General features: G+C 40.1%; 1 protein-coding gene across 1 annotated transcript; it reads right to left on the bottom strand.

Annotated features, from left to right (window-relative positions):
* Positions 1–1182: 1182 nt before the first annotated feature.
* RRH (retinal pigment epithelium-derived rhodopsin homolog) lies at positions 1183–17041 on the bottom strand. Its single transcript, XM_014839110.3, has 7 exons — positions 16805–17041; positions 11619–11809; positions 9526–9625; positions 8831–8984; positions 7742–7910; positions 4387–4565; positions 1183–2843 (listed from the first exon to the last, which is right to left on the bottom strand). Exons 1-7 carry the CDS (start codon positions 16908–16910, stop codon positions 2729–2731), a joined length of 1014 nt encoding a protein of 337 aa, XP_014694596.3. The 5' UTR covers positions 16911–17041; the 3' UTR covers positions 1183–2728.
* Positions 17042–18591: the final 1550 nt, after the last annotated feature.

Below are 18591 nucleotides of genomic sequence, written 5' to 3'. Positions count from 1 at the left end.
GCAAATGATTTGAGGCAGGAAGTTAGAAAAGAAGGGGAGGAGACAAAGCTGGAGAAGATAAGGCCATGAAGCAACAGCCTCAAATGCCCTGGTAAGGAGTTTGCCCTCAGCCTGTTGGCGACAGGAGCAGTAAAGGTTGGGCCAGGGGGTGGCACATCAGAGCACCATTTTCGATGGAATTCTCTGGCAGTTGTGTGCAGGAAATGTTTGGACTGAACAAGCAAGAAGGAAGGAGGAGGCCGTGGCTAGAGTCCGGGTGAGCAGCCACAGGGCTGCAACTTGACTGCCCTGCCGGGAAGGGTTAAGATAACGTACCCTCAGGAGACATCTAGGAGGGGGAATGCTTGATTAGATGTAGCGGTGGAGAAGAAGGGATTTAAGAACAACCCCCAGGTGATGAGCAGTGTCCCTAAGTGAGTTTGCAAGCACAGGAGGAGGAAGGAATGGGGGGAGGGGTAGTAGAGCTCTGATCACCGAGTGGCCAAAATGTTTCTGAATTATTAATTTCATGGATGTTATGACCTACACAGAAGCAAGTCATACCAAATTGAGCATAGAAAAACTATTTAAAGATAAAACATCAGAAATTAGTAACTAAGAGGTTAGAAGGAGCTATGTAACCAAAGCCAGGTCTTCCTAGTCTCATCATATAAGCAAATTGTCGTAACTGATTAATGTGGTATTAAAATATAATTGTAATTTTAAAGTCCTTTATGCTTGAAGCAAAGTTGCCCCTTGCTTATTGCTGGAAAGAGTTCACAGGTTTGTAAATCGGAACTCTGAATCAACTTTCAAGACAATATTACACACATTGTCTAGGCCACTTACTGGCTCTGCAACTTGGGGTGCAGACTGCCACTGTGCTTTCTCTGTATGTGGCTCAGCTACAAGCGACAGGATGAGCAAAGAGCTAGTGGCACAAAAGCGTTCAGACCTCTCTGGGAACACTGAACATTCTAATCTGGCCACGGAGAAAGACTTTGGCTGCCGTTGGGACCACATGGAGGAGGGTCATGAAGGCCCAGATGACGGATTTATATTTACTGGGCAAGCGATTGAAGGTTTTTTGAGCTGAAGATTTTGGGGACTGGAATTTTCTTAAAAAAAAATATTCTAGCTATACAGACAATTAATATATTGACTGCAGTGGAGAAAGGCAGAGGGCGAGGAGATAAATAGGGGGATTATTAGAGCAGTTTATTATTCCAAATGCATAGTTGAACATATATAAGACAATGCCCTGATTTTTCCTAATATGCACTCAAAGGTGCTAAAGAGACAATTTACAAAAAGAAAAAATAGAGATAAGAAAATACAATATGCAAAGATATACAACCTCACTAGCAGTTAAAGAAATGTGAAATAAAATGAATTTGTTACAGTAGGTAGCTTACAGCTTAAAAAAAATTAATGAGACAGCACTATTAGCAGGAATACGATGGTAAAGAGCCAGTGCCAGCGGCAGGGTAAATTAATTCAGTCTGTCCAGACAGCAAGTTAGCAACAACAATACCATTTTTATATTTTTAACCAGCAATTCTAGTCTGAAGAAACACTCAAATAGAATAGCTCTCCCAAAGAAAAAAGGCATTTGTACTAAAATGTTCCCAGTGGTGCATCCACGAAACTAAAAATTGTGAAGCAATTTAAATGTCCACTATTTAAACAATGGTATATTATCATGCTATGCTTAATGGTCATTTAAAAGGTCAAACGTGAATGTACAAATTCATTCAACAATCAACAAATATTTATTCACTGAGTGCCTACTATGTGCCAGGCAAAATGGGTCTGTGTGCTAAGGATACATCAAAGAAGAAACGTTCAGCTAATCCACGGGCATCAAGTTTCAGTTAAGCAAGATGAGTGAGTTCTAGAGATGGGCTGTGCACATTGTACCCGCAGGTACCAATACTGTACTCTACACTTAAAAATTGGTTAAGAGGGTAGATCTCATGTTAAGTGTTCTTACCACAGTAAAATAAAATTCAAACAAACAAAAGCTAGGGGAAGAAAAGAACACACACACAAGAACCCCTACTCTGATTAAACTTAATTGTATTGGCAAATATATGGAAATACATATACAGAAAAATAGTAATTAAAAATGCAGAATACACAGTAATACACACAGAGATTATATTGCTATATATAATATATATTGACTGACTGACATTGACTGACGTGATTTAGAAGGAACAGTGTTTAATGTTCATTCAATTATTTTTGTTAAACAGTACAAGTTAATAGTTGTACTAAAATTCTAAAATTGTGAAAAGTGAAAAATGTTTTCCATTCTACCTGGGAATATCCAACAACTCATTTCAGTAACTATTTGTTGAACATTATTAACTATTATTATTATTATTGATTTATTCTAACATTAAAAGAGCAGTGCCTCTAGTGTAATGGAGGACCCAGGCTAGTTACCAGGTCATGGCTACAGTGTAACACAAGCCGGGAGAGGAAGAACGACGAGGGGCCTTCGTGTCTTGGGCCTGGATTCATCAAAGGAGATGAGCAGAAGTTTACACATAAGGAAATAAAGAGACATTCACTACACCAATGCAAGAACTCTGAGCTGCACCTGAAGAATTTACAATCTAATAGGACGATGGTCTGTGTCTGTATTTGATCTGAATGGGCTCATATTTAAAATGAAATTAAACCACGGCAAAAAAAAAAGAAGTAAACAAAATGTTTTGATAATGTGTGCTTTCTTCTTATTTCAGATTCTTCCAGAAGCCAACTGGTTTTGAGGTACATCCATTGGTAAAATGCTCGTCACAGGCATTGCTCGGTGAGTCTGACATTTGAACATGGCAAACATCGCCCTCCGAAACCTACAATAAAAAAGGGAAAATCCGGCATTATTCTGTAAGGACTGGAACTTTTAGAGCACTTTCAAATCTGGCTAAGATGCCACCACTGCCAATTGAATCTCCAAATAAATTTCTGCCTCCAACTTTAACATCTCCTGTCGAGAACCTTTGTACGTGTGTAAAGTGTATGTTACAGTTAAAGACCGATTTTGCACCCTTGATGATAAACATTGAAGACATTTCATAAAAATTGACAATTTTCTTTCCAGATTGGCATCTGAGCTAACATCTATTGTCAATCTTCTTTTTTTCTTCTTCTTCTTCTTCTCCCCAAAGCCCCCAGTACGTAGTTAGAGATTCTAGTTGTAGGTCCTTCTGGCTCTGCTATGTGGGACGCCACCTCAGCACGGCCTGATGAGCGGTGCTAGGTCCACACCCAGGATTCAAACTGGTGAAACCCTGGGCCGCCGAAGCAGAGCACACAAACTTAACCACTTGGGCATGGGGCCAGCCCCTGAAATTGATAATTAAATATGTTCAAAATGAAACTTCTAATGTCAGTTGCAACGATTTATTTATTTGAACAGAGGATGTGTGTTTCAAGCATCTGTTCTTCTGAGCAAAGGCCAGTTGAAATTAAGAGGAACTTGAGAATGACTGACCTTCCCAAAAGAACTACCAATAGATTCTGAATTAAAAATGTGTTCTTTATTCTTCTTATGTGACCTGTTTGGTCTTGAAAGCTTTTATGTTTCCTCACACATCTGTAGGTAAAGCCGCTCTCCCAACATGTACCTAAATACATAAGTTTAATAAAAGCAGCATTGGCATTCCAGCATCAGATTACCTGACATCTACTGAGATTTTTCTGGTCAAATGTGGAAGCACAGTAGATTGGTTCATTCCATCTTTCAGCAGTAACAGAAAATGAAATAATCTAAGCTTTGCTGAGGAGGCAGAAAAGAAATCCTTGCTGACAGTCCCAACAAAGTGAGAGGGCGTTCTTTCTCTATTATGCTGAATGACTACCCACTCCCTAAGCCGTTTACAGTTAGCACTGGGCTTTTCTCTTGCATTTTAACGATAGGTCTTCCTTGTGGTAAATATACAACTATGCTGCCCACTTAGAGAGCCCAACATTGCCTTGCCTTGTCTATTTTCTGGTAACAGAACCACTCTTTTCTTTGGAAAATCGATTCCATGTATTTTGGGTGGGGTAACCATATGAACCAAGCCGAGCCCACCATGACCTTCCAGGGTGTTTTCTGCCAGAGAGCCATCTGATATGAAACTCGCGATTGGGGATGCTCAGCTGGTAGGACTTGGGTCTCGGGCTGCCCGTGATCACTTCACTCCATGTGGGAAGAGCCTGTCACAGAACTGGAGCCCTAGACGTTTAAGGTCCTAGATGCTTCTCCAGCAGCATGAGCCAGATAACTTTTACACTAGTTTGAAGTGAGTTTCTGTCACTTACTTCCCAAAAAGTCTTAGAACATTGTCCGTTGCCTTTTTAACATTTTCTATATCCACTTTTTAATTCAGAAGCATTTCAGACATTACTTACTTTTTATTTGCAACTACATAAATACAGGGGTTGTAGAATGTAGAAGACTTTGCAAACAGCGGAGCTATGATGGCCATTGAGGGAGGAATCTTCTTTGGGTCACCAAAGGAAGCCCATAAGCACACGATAGAATAAGGGGACCACGCCACCAGAAACATGACTATCATTATCACAGACATCTGTAAAAGAAATCAACATTCGCCAAACCCGATATCCAAAATATCTAAATAGCGAATACATCTAAAATTGCATGAAAAATTATCTAGATTGGAACTTGAATCAGTTTATGTTGCCGATGACATAAGGAAAAACTGAATTTTCCCTTCATTGTACTTTGCTTACGTGTCTGAAGTCATCCATGGTAACGAGAGCTCGTGAAACGGACAGAATGTTACACACCTGTCAAGAACGCCCTCTTCCTTCCAGGGGTGAGGGGAGAACATACAGCTGGCTTTGCTGAGAGGCAGATGAGCCCCCTCCTAACCCATTTCCAGTCACTGTGCTAGCACTGCGGGCCCGCAGTTCTTCTCTCACTGTCATTATCTGCTAATCTAAAAAATAACTTTCTAAACTCAATCTAGAAAACCCAAAATCCCGTATTAAGCTCAGCGAATTCCAATACAGACGATTTGAGCTCAATATACAATATGTATAGCGCAGATGGTTTGGTAAAGGAGCTCGCCTCGCATCTTGTTTAAATGACAAATTATGATTTTTACATTCCTCCCTCCTAATTGCCCACTAAAATGATGGAAAAGAAGTTTAAAAAGACATAAACCCGTAAGGACTGAGAATCACAGATTAGACAGTAGCTTTGTAAAAATTAAAACTGAGTAACCACTGGACAGGTGGCAAGTTACTCACCGCACATGAGATGATTAAAAAATAAATAAAAATTTGTAAAAAAAAGCCAGCATTGAGGGAAAACCAGATATAGACTAATTCATTCCACAGAACTACAGAAAGTCCCAGGAATGGGAGGTGACAGCTAGCTCTGGATGCGGGGCTGCACATGGAACTTCAAACAGGAGAACTAGAGAATCTGCACCCGGAAGCAGGTAGACTTCTGAATGCCCTCTCCTCTCAGCCAGGCCACCGCCCTTCCTCTCCTGGGAGAATCCCAGAGGGTCAGCGCAAGACAGGGCCGAGCAGGGGGGCTCAGGCCGGGGGACACCGGGCTCAGCCGAGAGCAGGGTCCTGTACTGAAAAGAGGGTGCTCACGCTGTGCCCCCTGCACTGAGCCGAGAGAATACAGGTAGACAGACTTGTACCTCCCACTCAGGAATGTGAAAGAACCTTCTCCTTGGAAACTGACCAGCCCAGAAGAAAATCTCCCCAAAGAAACATCCCAGCGAAAGGGCATGTCGAAAGCTTAAGATCAGCTTTTCCATGCATCACTCTTAAAGACGCAGGACAGTCACTGACCACCAGACAGGGAGGAAACACACACACTGACAGGCAGGACCAGAACAGTGCAGGAACTCGGGGGAGACCAAAAACATGTGATGAACAGAAGGAAAATGTAAATACATACATAATACCATCACAGAAATGAGAGAAGATATACACCCATCAAACAAGAAGAGGAGGCTATTAAAAGGAGTATAGAGTATAAAATAATGCCTTTAACAATAAAAAATGACTGCTAACCCATCTATAAAAGTAAGAGCAGAATTTTTAAAACGCAATAGGAAGGCTGAAAGACACGGGCAGCCGGGACCAGGGTGACATAAACGAGGTGAGCTGTGCAAGTGCAGGGTCAGATCTTGTCCTATTTAAAATTGTATATTTTGTTCAATATGGATTTTTTACACTAATTTTGATTCTTTAAAATATTGCATTATGTACTTATTTTTTTTGATTACTGAGTTTTTTGGTGCCTGCTTAAATTTTGCACTCAAGGCTTGAGCCTCACTCTGTTCCCCCAATCCCAGACCTGGACGTGGTTGAGGAAACCTCTCAGAAAGTAGAAACAAAAACAAACAAACAAAAACAGAGACAATGTGGGAGAGAATATTTAAGAGAATTAGAAGATAAATCTAGGAGATTAAATATCCAAGTAAAAGGAGTTCCAGGAAACGAAAACAGAGAAAATAAAGAGAGAGGTGGGACTGACCAGAGAAATAATGCAAGGACTCTCCCAGAAGGGAAGACTTGAGACTCCACGTGGAACGCACTCACCGAGTACCAGCACACGGGTGAATAAAGACCCGCACCAAGGCACAGCAGCGTGAAACTGCAGAAGACTGGAGACACAGAAGCATCTACAAGGTTCCAGAGAGAACACACAGATCCCTACAAAGGATCGTTACCAGAATGCTGTCAGCCTTCGCAGTAGCAGCACCGGAAGCCAGGAAACTCAGAGCAACGCCTTCGAAATTCTTCGAAAATCATTTCTCTGCTTAGAATTTTATACCAGGCAGTCAAATATGATAGTAGAATTAAGACATTTTCAGGCATGCAAAATCTTTAAAAAAACCACCTCCCTGTAACCTTCTCAGAAATCTACTTGAGCATGTGCGCCACCAAACGAGTGAGAGTAAGCCAAGAAAAAGGAAGACGTGCAATCCAGAAAGCAGGTGATCTGACCCAGCGGAGAGGCCAAAGGCATTGCCAGCTGGCGAGGAAGCAGGTCTGGGATGCTGGCAAAAATTTCTGGGCAGTGGTCTTAGAGAACAGCCAGGGCAGATGGATCGAGAGGGCGAGGGGGCCAGGGGGACAGTTCCAAGAAAAGGACAAGGTCAATCTGGTCTCTGATGTGTTTGAAAATTCCTGAGAGGAGAGGAACACTTCTGGCGGAGAGTTTACAGATGGGTTAGTGGCAGGGACACAGAACAGCAAGCAAACCAAGCTACAAAGAGAGAGAGAGAGGGAGAGGAAACACGAAGAGAGGAAAGGAGGAAGAGAAGGCAAGATAAATGAATAAATTATTAACTCCAAGGAGGAAAAAGTTGTATAAACAAAGAGAGACAAATCATAGAACCCTACAGAGATCTGCAGTCAATAAAATTTAGGTAATCGCAATAGTGTAAAATTGACTCTTCATCTACCCAGACATCGTTAACATTATACTAACAAGAAGAGGAGAGAGGAAGGTGGGTTGGGAGGAAGAGGAAAGGCTGGTAGGATAAGAGAAATAATCCCCATTGTCCGTAGTAGGAAATCAAGACACAATAGCAAAGAAAAACATCCAAACAGCAGATAGGCACCTGGTTTAGAAATATGGAGGCAAACACCAGAAGCAGGAGCTAGAGAGCAAGAACTGGGAGTCAGGGAGGGGTGATTGCGCGGGGCCAAGGGACCACGCATGTGTGAAAGCGCCATTATTAAAGTTCTAAGGATTTTAACATCTTACCTTTGTTACATCCACCTGATCTGACCAATCTGTGTTGAGGTACTGAGTGCAGTTACTAGCAGGGTGACGTTTCATGGACCGAGTGACATGGTAATAGCAGTAAAACATCACCGTCAAGGGCACAGTGAAGTTTATCGCAACGACTGCCATCGTGTAAGAAACAAAAGATCTGAAAACAAGAAAAGGGAATCATGATTACTCGTTTCTTCTCCTAAACAGAGGAGGGAAAACAGGGTAACTGTGAGAAATAATACTGCTCTGTCCAGCACCATCACGTCAGTAAATGCCTTGGGAAGCATACTTGACTGTTAGTTCATTCAGACCAGGGGTGGGCAAACCGTGGCCTGTGGACCAAGTCCACTCTGTCACCTTTCTTTGTAAACAAAATTTTATTGGACCTACATTCACGTGCTGCCCATTCGCTTACATACCACCTACAGCTGCTTTCACAGGCAGAGTTGAATAGCTCTGACCGAGACAGTCCAGCCTGTAAAGCCTAAAATAATTACTTTTGGACCTTTACAGAAAAAATTTGAGATTTAGAAATCTTTGATTTGTTTTTCTGAGTAATCTTTAATTTCCGTTAACAAACCAAATGATCCTCTTTTCCCTGGTAAATACAGAGGAGCATCACCAGCCAACTAGCCAGCAAATCCTCACAGCGGCTGTGCTCTTGCTGCCTAATTCTCGGAAGATGCGTCGTCACCGCATCACCTTGAAGAGACAGCAGGGAGTCAGCCCGGGCTCTTGCAGGAGCTGCGTGCTGCCTGGCGATGCTAATTCTCCCTTTCCCCCTCAGGTCCTGCCTCTGAGGTGCGGACATCGGAAGGACACGCTGCAGCTGCTTTGCTGTCGGAGGAGAGAGGAAGGGACAGAGGCCGGGGACTAGGGAGTGGGTGGACTTTACTTGCAGACCAGCCTAATTCGCTTTTCTCAACTTCACCTCTTGCTAGAATCATAGCATCGCTACCAAGGGGGCCCTTTGCTACACTCTGTGTGAGAAACTTTTGATCTGAGCTTAAATTTGAAATGGTGAGAGAATGCCGACATCAGAAGTGTTTGATTATGAAGTGCAGATGTGTCTCTTACGCATCATTTTTCCTCCAGTTTATGGTGCAGGTAGCCCCAGTGGGATCCGGGGCATAACTAGCCCAACCTATGATGGGCATCAAAGCCCAAAAGAGGCCATTGACCCAGGCCCCCAGGATCATGCTGGTGTAAGTGCTGGTGGTCATTCTTCTTCCTGTTAACAAACATGTGAAATATTAGCATCATTTGCCAAGGATAGAATTCATATCTTCACTTTGTTTTAACTGATTATTCAAAGTTGTTATCAAGTAGTTTCTCTACAGAGCACAAAGCCTACCTACATGAATTCACATTCCAAAAACAAAAAAAAAGGCACTAAACCGAGACCTGAATGATAAAAAGGATCAGCCAGCGGACAAGCAGGGAGAAGCACTTTCCACGCCCAAGGAAACAGCATTTACAAAGACCCCACAGTGGGAAAGGGCTTGGCCAGTGCCCCATGTGAGAGAGCCCTCGCCAGAGCTGGAAAGGTAGCCAGGAGCCAGATCACGCAGGGCCTTGAAGGCTGTGTTATGAAATTTGGATTTTATTCTAAGTATTACAGGAAATCATTGAAACTTTTGAGCAAGAATTGTCTAAGAAATAAGACTGACCATGACCGCAACCTACTACATTTATATTTTAAGGTGAACATGTGTGGAGTGGTACTTAGGCAAGAAATGGATCCACTGAGAGAGCAGAGCAAAGTGCCGGACCTGCGTCAGGACGGCAGATGGTCAGGTACCGATCCAGGGCCACGACTGTGAGCAATCCAATACTTGCCATTCCAAAAAAGATATTCAATCCAGCATAAATCTGAAAATCAAAAGTGGAAAGAATCCACCATTCTCAACACCTTCCCAAGAGACATTTACATTTTTATCCCATTGCTAGAATATATTTTTAAATATTTTGAATATTTTTTATTTTACTAATTTTAAAATGTGTCTTCCATTGTGAAATTGTAACTAGTTTAACAAAGGCATTCATGGAAGCTGTTTTAGGATTTCATTAATTAAATAAACTTTTCAGGGGGCCGGCCTGGTGGCGCAGTGATTAAGTTCGCACATTCCGCTTTGGCGGCCTGGGGTTCGCTGGTTCGGATCCCTGGTGTGGATCTATGCACTGCTTGTCAAGCCATGCTGTGGCGGGCATCCCACATAAAAAGTAGAGGAAGATGGGCACGGATGTTCACTCAGGGCCAGTTTTCCTCAGCAAAAAGAGATTGATTGGTGGCAGATGTTAGCTCAGGGCTAATCTTCCTCAAAAAATAAATAAATAAACTTTTAAAAAATCTTAGTAAAAGTAAAACTTGTATACAACAAACTCTATAATAAATCATAAATTAGGTGCAATACATATAATCAACAAAAAATTAGTATTCAGAAGAGAGACAATTCAATAAGGGGAAAAGACAAACAGAAAATGTGCTACTCATACGAGAGGAAACCCAAATGTTCATGACGTAAGAAAAGATGTAAACCACATTATGTATTGAAAGAAATACAAATTATAAGGTACCATTTCACACCCATCAAAATGACAAAAATTAAAAGTCTGACAATCCCAAGCATGGAGGAGAATGTGGAGTAACCCAAGCTCTCATAATTGGCAGAAATATTTTGGAGAGCAACTTCACCACGTCCGATAAAGTTCAAGATGAATACACTTTACAACGCAACCATCCCTCTCCTAAGCAACATGTCTGAAGAAACCCTCACATATTGTAGGAAACATGTATAAGAACATTTGTGGGAGCCTTGTTTGTGACAGAAAAACACTGGGAACAAATGCTCAATAACAGGAAAATGACTAAGTACGTTGGGGTGTGTTCATAAAATGGAATATCAGGCAGCAGTTAAAATGAGTGACTTAGAGCCACATCCATCAACGTGGCTAAACCCCAAAAACGCAATACCAAATTATGAAAGGAAATTTCACAATGCAAACAATATGATAGCATTTATACAAAATTTCAAACATTCAGACAGTATCTAGTTAGTGTAAAGATAAGTATGTAGTGAGATAAAAAAAAATTCATGGGTGAGAAGGGAATAAGATTGGTGATGGTATGCAATGGCCTTCAACAGTATCTGTAAACTTTTATATCTTTAAAAAGAAAAAGAGCTTGAAGCACCTATTACAAAACATTGAGATTTGACAAAAACGGTTGGTGAATACAGGGGTATTCTACTATTATATATATATAATATATTATATATAATAGTAGAGAGATGGGTCTCTACTATTCTCACTTTATTTTCTATAATTGTATAGCTTAAAATAGTAAACTGGTAAAAAAATCAGGCCAAAAGTCATATTTGCCTACTATTCTAATGCAAATTAATATTGTTTCCTCGTCAGTAAAAATAATAGTAGATATATTTAATAGCAATTCTCATGGAGGACTTTCCATAGGAAAAAAATCAACGTGGTAGCTTAACTACATTACTTAGATATTATGATGATCATTAAATATTTTATTATTTCAAATGAAAGCAGAGTATTTCTTTTGAATTTGCAACAATCAAATTTTCATTTTTCTTCTCTAGTGAATGCTAATTGTTTTGTTACTTTTTTTTTCCTTTGGGTTGTGGATATTTTCAGAATATAATTTTGGCTGTTATTTCATCTCTCTTATTCAAAAATTTATTTCCCAGTCACTCCTGAAGCTGTTCCCAATAAGTGCACCACATCTATTATCCTACATTATCTTATTTGATTGAAACTCTGGATTTTTTTTTAGGCATTTAAATTTACATCTCCTTAATCTACTTTATTTTGCTTTCATTCCAAAGATACCCAATACCTGACATCCTGCATATCCAAATTTCCAACGTCCATACAGATCTGAAGCAGCAGACATAGGATAGCCAATGCTGCTGACCCCGATGTCAGTGACAGCCAGGTTAATGATGACTGCATTTGTGGATGTCCGAAGCTCCTTGTACTTAACGAAGATGCCGAGAACTATTATGTTGCTGAGAATACTTATCATACCTAAGAACATACACAAAAAAGTCGTTTTGTTTAACTTGAAATTTTAAAAGTAGAATCAAAATTAAATATTTAAGCTCCTTCAAAAACATAGCAAATCTGTTTTAGTTCATTTATTTCAAGAGCTCCAGCTGTTCTTGAAACTACTTTTAACATCTTGACAGGCTTTCTGTGAAATAGAAATAAGAAAATTAAAACACAAAGAATCTGCCAATTGCATCAACCAGCACTGAAGGCTGGTTTTAATGCCATCACTATTAATCACTTTGTCCTTGAAATTCCTCTTTCCTCTTTCATGATCCCACCCCTGCTGATTTTTAGGATATATGTAGGACCATACCATCTGTTTTGGCAGCTCAACTTCCTTCTCCTCCTTCCTGAGGTCTGAGGCTCTTCCTTATAGCTTCCTTTCTCAAGCCTCAACTATCTCTCTATCTGAACAGCTATTCTGTCACTATTTCCAGCCCTGACCCATGCTCCAGTGTCACATCCCTTTTCATTCAACTCAGTGCCATTAAATATTTACTAAGCATCTACCATGTGTAAGATCATATGACTGTTCCAATATTACTTGAAACTCAACATGGCCAAATCTGAGTTCTTCATCCAACACACACACACACACACACACACACACACACACACACACACACACACACGCTCCTATAGAAGAATGCACCCTGCAAGGTTAGGCTACCCAGAGAGGAAACCGAGCTGGCTTTCAGGTCCATTGAGAAGCCTTACAAGTGATTTCACCCTAGTCAAGTTTCCACAGGCTGGGATCTGACTCTTAGCCTTGAGGATCCAGAAACTCAATGTTGCCAGTGCCCCAGAATTGGCTGGACTCAGCTATAATGATGACTGAACTTCTTACGCAGAATACTGATAAATTAATTTACAATGAGAAATCTTACTGAGTGGACCAGATGTGTATATTCACCTGATTAACACTCCCCACATGCTATGAAGGACGCACAAGTTTCCCATCAGCCTCATGGGGGTCATATTAGGTCCTAATGATGCGGGTGGGGGATGAGTAGATTTTAGCTGAGAGAGGCTAGAACCATTCCCAGATTCCTGGGGGTTAAAAGAGTAGTAATCAACAAAAGGAATAGAGTTGTGTTCACCATCATGTAGAGAACCACTGGTGAGCACCCCTCAGCAATTTTGGGAGAGAGGGAAGGTTTCCAAGCACCAACCCACAAAAGTATCAGCAAAGGAGGACTTTCTGTTATATCTTGGCACCTCGGTCAGAACTTCCGTTTAGCATCCTGTTACACTGATCTTCCAGATTCCTGTCCTTTCCCCCTCCATGCAGCTGGCAGAATAAGCTTACAACAACATAGAATTCACCACGGCTCTTCTCCTCCTTGAAACTTCCCATACTCCCCACCGTCTGTGGGATAAAAGTCCATGTGTCCCAACCTGATATTCCAGACTCTTTGCCTCAATCTGTTTTCACCTTCTCTGAGCAAATTTCCACACTTGTCAAACAAGCCCTCCATTCTAGTTCTTCATCAATTACACCAGGCTTGTTGTAGACTTGGACTCAGATTTCTCCCACTTAGAACACTCTACTCCTTTCATCTTCCTATCCAAATGCTACCTACCCTTCAAAGTTCTGTTCAAGCCCAATTCTGCCCCAAAGCCTTCTCCTACCCACAATATACTCTCTTCTCTAAATTCCCAAAGTACTTGCTTATATTATACTTGATCTTACGTGATGCTATGTTATTTAACTCTTATGTATTCCTAGTCTTCCCATGCAGATTTCAGGCTCCTAATGATTTCTGTGTTGAGTAGGTGACATATGGCAGATTTATTTACTAAAAGGACCACAACTAGAACTCATATTTCTTAATTTCTATTATCCCTGAAAGCATAATTAAGGCACAATAATAGCAAACTTGATGATTCTTAGGTTCTATTTTTAGCATCTAGGATTGTAGCACGTGTACAAGAAATACTCCAAAAAGCTTAATGAATTGAAGAATCTTTCTGGGATAACCTCAAATTTGATTATTTAAAAAGTAAGATAAAAACACAGTGCAGTAAACTGCTGCCCCCAAAGCGTACAACCAGAATAAAGTAACTGTACTTTGGGAGAGATCTTGGACGCAATTGGGGGAATGAAGTAAACGATTTAGCCCTCTCTCTCTTTCTCAGCAGCTGTCTCGAGCACTGTGCTTTATCTCCCTAGCTGTAGGTGTTTTCTCATGAGTACACAACAGATCATCTAATGGTTAGGACGAAGTTAATTTCCCCTTGGCTTCTGTGGCTTTCCTCCAATCTCTTTAGCAGATCCTTTTGAGCCTACTTCCTGGCCTTTCTTTCTTCATCTACCTCATTAAATAAGTGTCTGTCCTAGGCCTCCTTTCTTTTCACATTCAACACGCACCCTGAGTGATTTCATACATGTCCAAGGCTGTGTGCTGGTACTTTCCAGGTCAGTCTTATAAAATTCAAACCCACGTGCCCAGCTTTTTACTGGACATCTCTCAAACCGAACCCAGACTTCTCCTGCCCCAAACCTCTTCTTCCCCAGGTGTGGCCCTGTCTTGGTGAATAGCTTTACCATCCATCCAGGAGCCAAGAAAGAAACCCACTTGTCATCTTCGATGCTCCCTCTCCTTCTCCCCTAATCTCCACATCCAACCATCAATTCTAGCTTCTGGCTCTTGAGTGTGCCGCCTTCTTTCTGTCCCCATTTCCACCACTCCCTCCTCAGGATCCTTCTTAATCTTGATCATGCAGGCGCCTCATACGTGGTCTCTTAGCTCCCACTATAGCACATTTCCAAAATGCAAACTGGATCACGTCATTCAGTGACTCCTAATCGCCATGATGACTTACGTGGTTCTTCATGACCTGGTACCCGGTCATCCTCTTCAGCCAAGTGTCTCTCACCCTTTATTTTACACTTCACCCATAATGAATTTATTTCAGATCCTTTATTCCCCAAGCTCTCTTCCCTCCCAGCATTGGAGAAAGAGAGAATGCTCAAGTTGGTAAAAGTTTGCAAGAGCTAACATCTAACAGCACATTAAAGATGAAATTTAAAATGAAAAATCTAAATAGGCTCTTGGTAAAAGTAACAAACTAAATAAATGTTTTGACTGAATTTTTTTCTTCATAGTTTTAGTTTTGATTTGGAAGTTTAAGTGGGTTTTGTTCAAGGGGGACTTAGGGCAGCTAAAGAACAATAGATGTTTGAACAAAAGTATAAAGAGGTTAGATATGCTGCCTTCAGGCATTCCTTGATAAACCCAACACTTGTGGTTATATCCAAGGGCTCCAAAACCAAAAGGCCTGAGTTTAAATTGTGCTGTAGCTACTAAGCAGATGGGTGTGTTGGGCAAGTTACTTAAACTCCTCATCTATATAAACGGGGAAAATAAATTAGTTCACTTACTGAATTAGTGTAAGGATGAATTCTGTATGTCTAAGGATTTAGAATAGTGCTTGGTATATACGAAGTGTTCAAATAATAACATTAGCAGCAGCAGCACTAGTAACACTAAGATTACTATTATTATTCCTGTTATAGAGATAAGAACGAGAGAGAATACTTTCTTGACAGGAAATTTTCTTTGCATGCTACTTTTGTAACCAGATCAAAACAAGATAGCTTTTCTTGGTCATCCATAAAACATCTAACTAAACAAAAACTTTGTAAACAAAATATTTGTACGTAATTGTAATAAAGAGATTTTCTCTTTAAGTAGCATATTATTTTCTCATTCAGTTACAACAGAAATCAACCAATAAGAAAATAGAACTTGTCCAATACTTATCATACAGAGGTATGCAAATGAAGAAATTAGCACATCACTACAATTTACAAAAATTAACTGAGGAATCACAATTTCTAGCAGGAATACTCTAATTGTGAATTATGAGAAAACGAAGCAATTAATAAACTGGGTACAGAATTTGTTTTACTTTTCACTCTACTTTTGAATATAGTTGAAAATTTTCATGTCAATCCAAAAAATAATAAATCCAATATAACAAAAAGAGTTACTTCTAAAACTCATCGCTGAGCATAAAGTTAGAAAGGAAGTGACTGCTCAGTATAAAATTTACACCACAATTCAATCTATACATAAAAAAGATAATCAGAGAACTTCTATTGTCATTTCCCCTACCTCTTTTGGGGGGCAAACAAGGCTTTATCTTGATCCAATATATGCATCAATAAGTGTATGTGGGGAAAAATAAAAAGATATTTGTCCAACACCTACTGTATGTGTCAGGTGCATTTATGTGTCATTCAATTTTACTCTTCACAACAACTGTGACAGGTCGCTTATTCTTACTCTGATCTTGTTCCCTGTTGCAAAGATACTAAAAGATGAAATGCAAAGCTCAAGAGTTTCCCAACCAGCATTCTGGAAGGAGATGAATATTTAAACTCTGTCCACACTGACAATACACTCTGCTCTCCCTTTTCATGACTTTAATTTTCTTTCCAGGACTTTCAACCTCAACTAGATTCCACCACCATAGCCAAAACCACGAAAAACATGTATGAGAATAGTAAACAACATAAAAATACATTTTTGCCATGGTGCACACTCTTCCCCAATTAAAACTTAATATGACAATGTAATAACCAAATATATGGATGATTATAAGTTATTTGTTTTATACAAAACTGTTCTCAGCCCCACTTCACTGCTCCTATATTGTTTATCGAGATTCAAAACAACTTGAGACATGAACTACCATTAACAATGCTTTCATTCATCCTTCCACCTACATTCTTATTTGATCTTTACAGCTGGGAAATAGAGCAAAGATTATCATCCTTATTTACCACACGGGCAGCTCAACTCAGAAAGGATAAGTGCCTCGTCAAAGTTGGCCAACAACGTGGAACTTGAAACCTTATCTCTGAACCCAGGCTTTTCCTATGGCCTTATGCTGAAAACCTCTGCCATTCTTCACCCATTCGAAAGCAAAGTAACTGTTAGCGGAGTAAGTAAACATCCATACCTGCCATAATCAAGTAAGCTGCAACAATATTGTGTTCAGTCTGTGAAAAGACCGAGCCATCTTCATTTTTAGAGTCTGAACTATTGCCTAAATTATTCCTTAGCATTTTGGAGGGGAGATATTGAGACAGCCTTCATAATGAGCCTGCAATAATTATGAAACATTGCAGAGCCAGTGAGGGGAGAACTTTCAGAACCAATCATTTCCTCTGAAAGACCTCAAAGAAGGGCCTTTTCATGGAGGCCCTCCCTTAACAAATTTAACTGGGCTAAAGAGGAAAGGATTTTAATTCCCAGAACACAGGGAAAGCTTATTAGCAAAATAAAGAGAAATACCAAGCACCATCCATTTTAGCCAGTTTGGGCATCAGTCTCACATCTAAGGAGATTATCAAGCATGCACATCCCATTTAAACAATAAACCAACTCAGAAAATCAGCGCGGGAGCTAAGAGATTTCTGCCAGAAAACAGTTCTGAAAGTAAGAGCCAGCCTTAGTCCTCTAAATCCACTCAGATTAATGTCCCTGTTTTCTGTTGACCCTTTCAAGTTTTTCCATTTCAGTCCCTTTTGTTTTTTCCATAAGAACTTAAATAAACAGAGACACAGAAAGAAGCAGTCTGCCCCCATCCTTCCAAATCTCACTCCCCTGAAGGTACTAAGTGTTTGGTGTAGATCCTTTCTGCTTTGCTTTGCCTAGACAAACACACATTCGTACAAGCGTTTGAGATTGCCCTCACTTTTTTTTCTTTTAAGCAAAAACATATAAAATCATTCTGTAACTTGTTTTCCCCTGAAGTCATATCATAAATTCCAGGTCAATAAACCTAAGTCTAACCTATTAATAGCCATAATATTTCACAGCATAAATAGAGCACGATGTACCTCACAACCCACCGCAGGTAATTTACCCTACACTTTGAGACCCACAGAGTATTATCTGATAATAGCAATCACAGCATACACCAGCAAAGTATCTGGATTCGTTCTTTCATCTTGGGAAGTACAGGGCAATTCTAATATTCTGGACTATCTTGTTATACTTCGAAGTGGGTTACAATCTAACACAAAAATTTATAGTTAGAGTAAGATTTCCCTACCACCTTTCCCCCCATATTCTCTATGTCATGCAATATTATTAAAGTCTAACTCTTCTCAATAGCAAATTTCTTAAAATCAGTAATTTTAAACAAATGCTAGATGCACCCAAGTTAACAGTGCAAGGATATTACAGAACCACTAGAGGGCTACATTTACCCACTTAATTTAATTTTGTAAATCCTCCCATGGCATAGCAGGAAGAGACCCAAGATAATCCTTTGCCTCCACCCTCTCAGCTACATATAACTGAAGGTGAGACAGGTTGGCTGATCTGCCCCGACCCTATAGCTGCCAGTACAGAAACTTTCTTAAACAGAAAGTAGTACTCCGAAGAGCATCTATCTAAGTCAATCTCTTGAGAATCCCAGCATCAAAATACTTCCCAACGACCCTAAAGCAACAAACGTAAGACCTAAGAGCAACTCTCCCTTTGAAAAACCTACGGATCATGGGGTTTGAAGTCTTCCTTTTTCTTTTGTTTTTTTGCATTCAGTATGCAGAATAAAACATTTTTTTGTTTGCTTTAGTTCATAGTCCCTTCCTTTTCTGTAATGAATTATACCTAGTTGTAGCATCCATTTAAATTTTCTAGAAATAATTCTAAGAACTGAAGAAAAATAATTCCAAAGATGGCCAGCTATCTGTGTAGATAAAAGTTTTACAGCTTTGAGTGTGGTAGGTGTATTCA

Source organism: Equus asinus, chromosome 3 (genome assembly GCF_041296235.1).
Source record: "Equus asinus isolate D_3611 breed Donkey chromosome 3, EquAss-T2T_v2, whole genome shotgun sequence".
Classification (NCBI taxonomy): Eukaryota; Metazoa; Chordata; class Mammalia; order Perissodactyla; family Equidae; genus Equus; species Equus asinus.
This window is presented reverse-complemented; position numbering and strand designations above follow the sequence as displayed.

What these genes read in the sequence shown, in the direction of transcription:
- RRH (XM_014839110.3), bottom strand. Translation starts at nt 16,910, where the DNA reads ATGCTAAGGAATAATTTAGGCAATAGTTCAGACTCTAAAAATGAAGAT. An exon ending in AGCTTACTTGATTATGGCAG is followed by an intron (nt 11,810 to 16,804) that starts GTATGGATGTTT and finishes GTATGTTCTTAG; the next exon opens with GTATGATAAGTATTCTCAGC. An exon ending in CATCTGCCGTCCTGACGCAG is followed by an intron (nt 8,985 to 9,525) that starts GTCCGGCACTTT and finishes GTTTGTTAACAG; the next exon opens with GAAGAAGAATGACCACCAGC.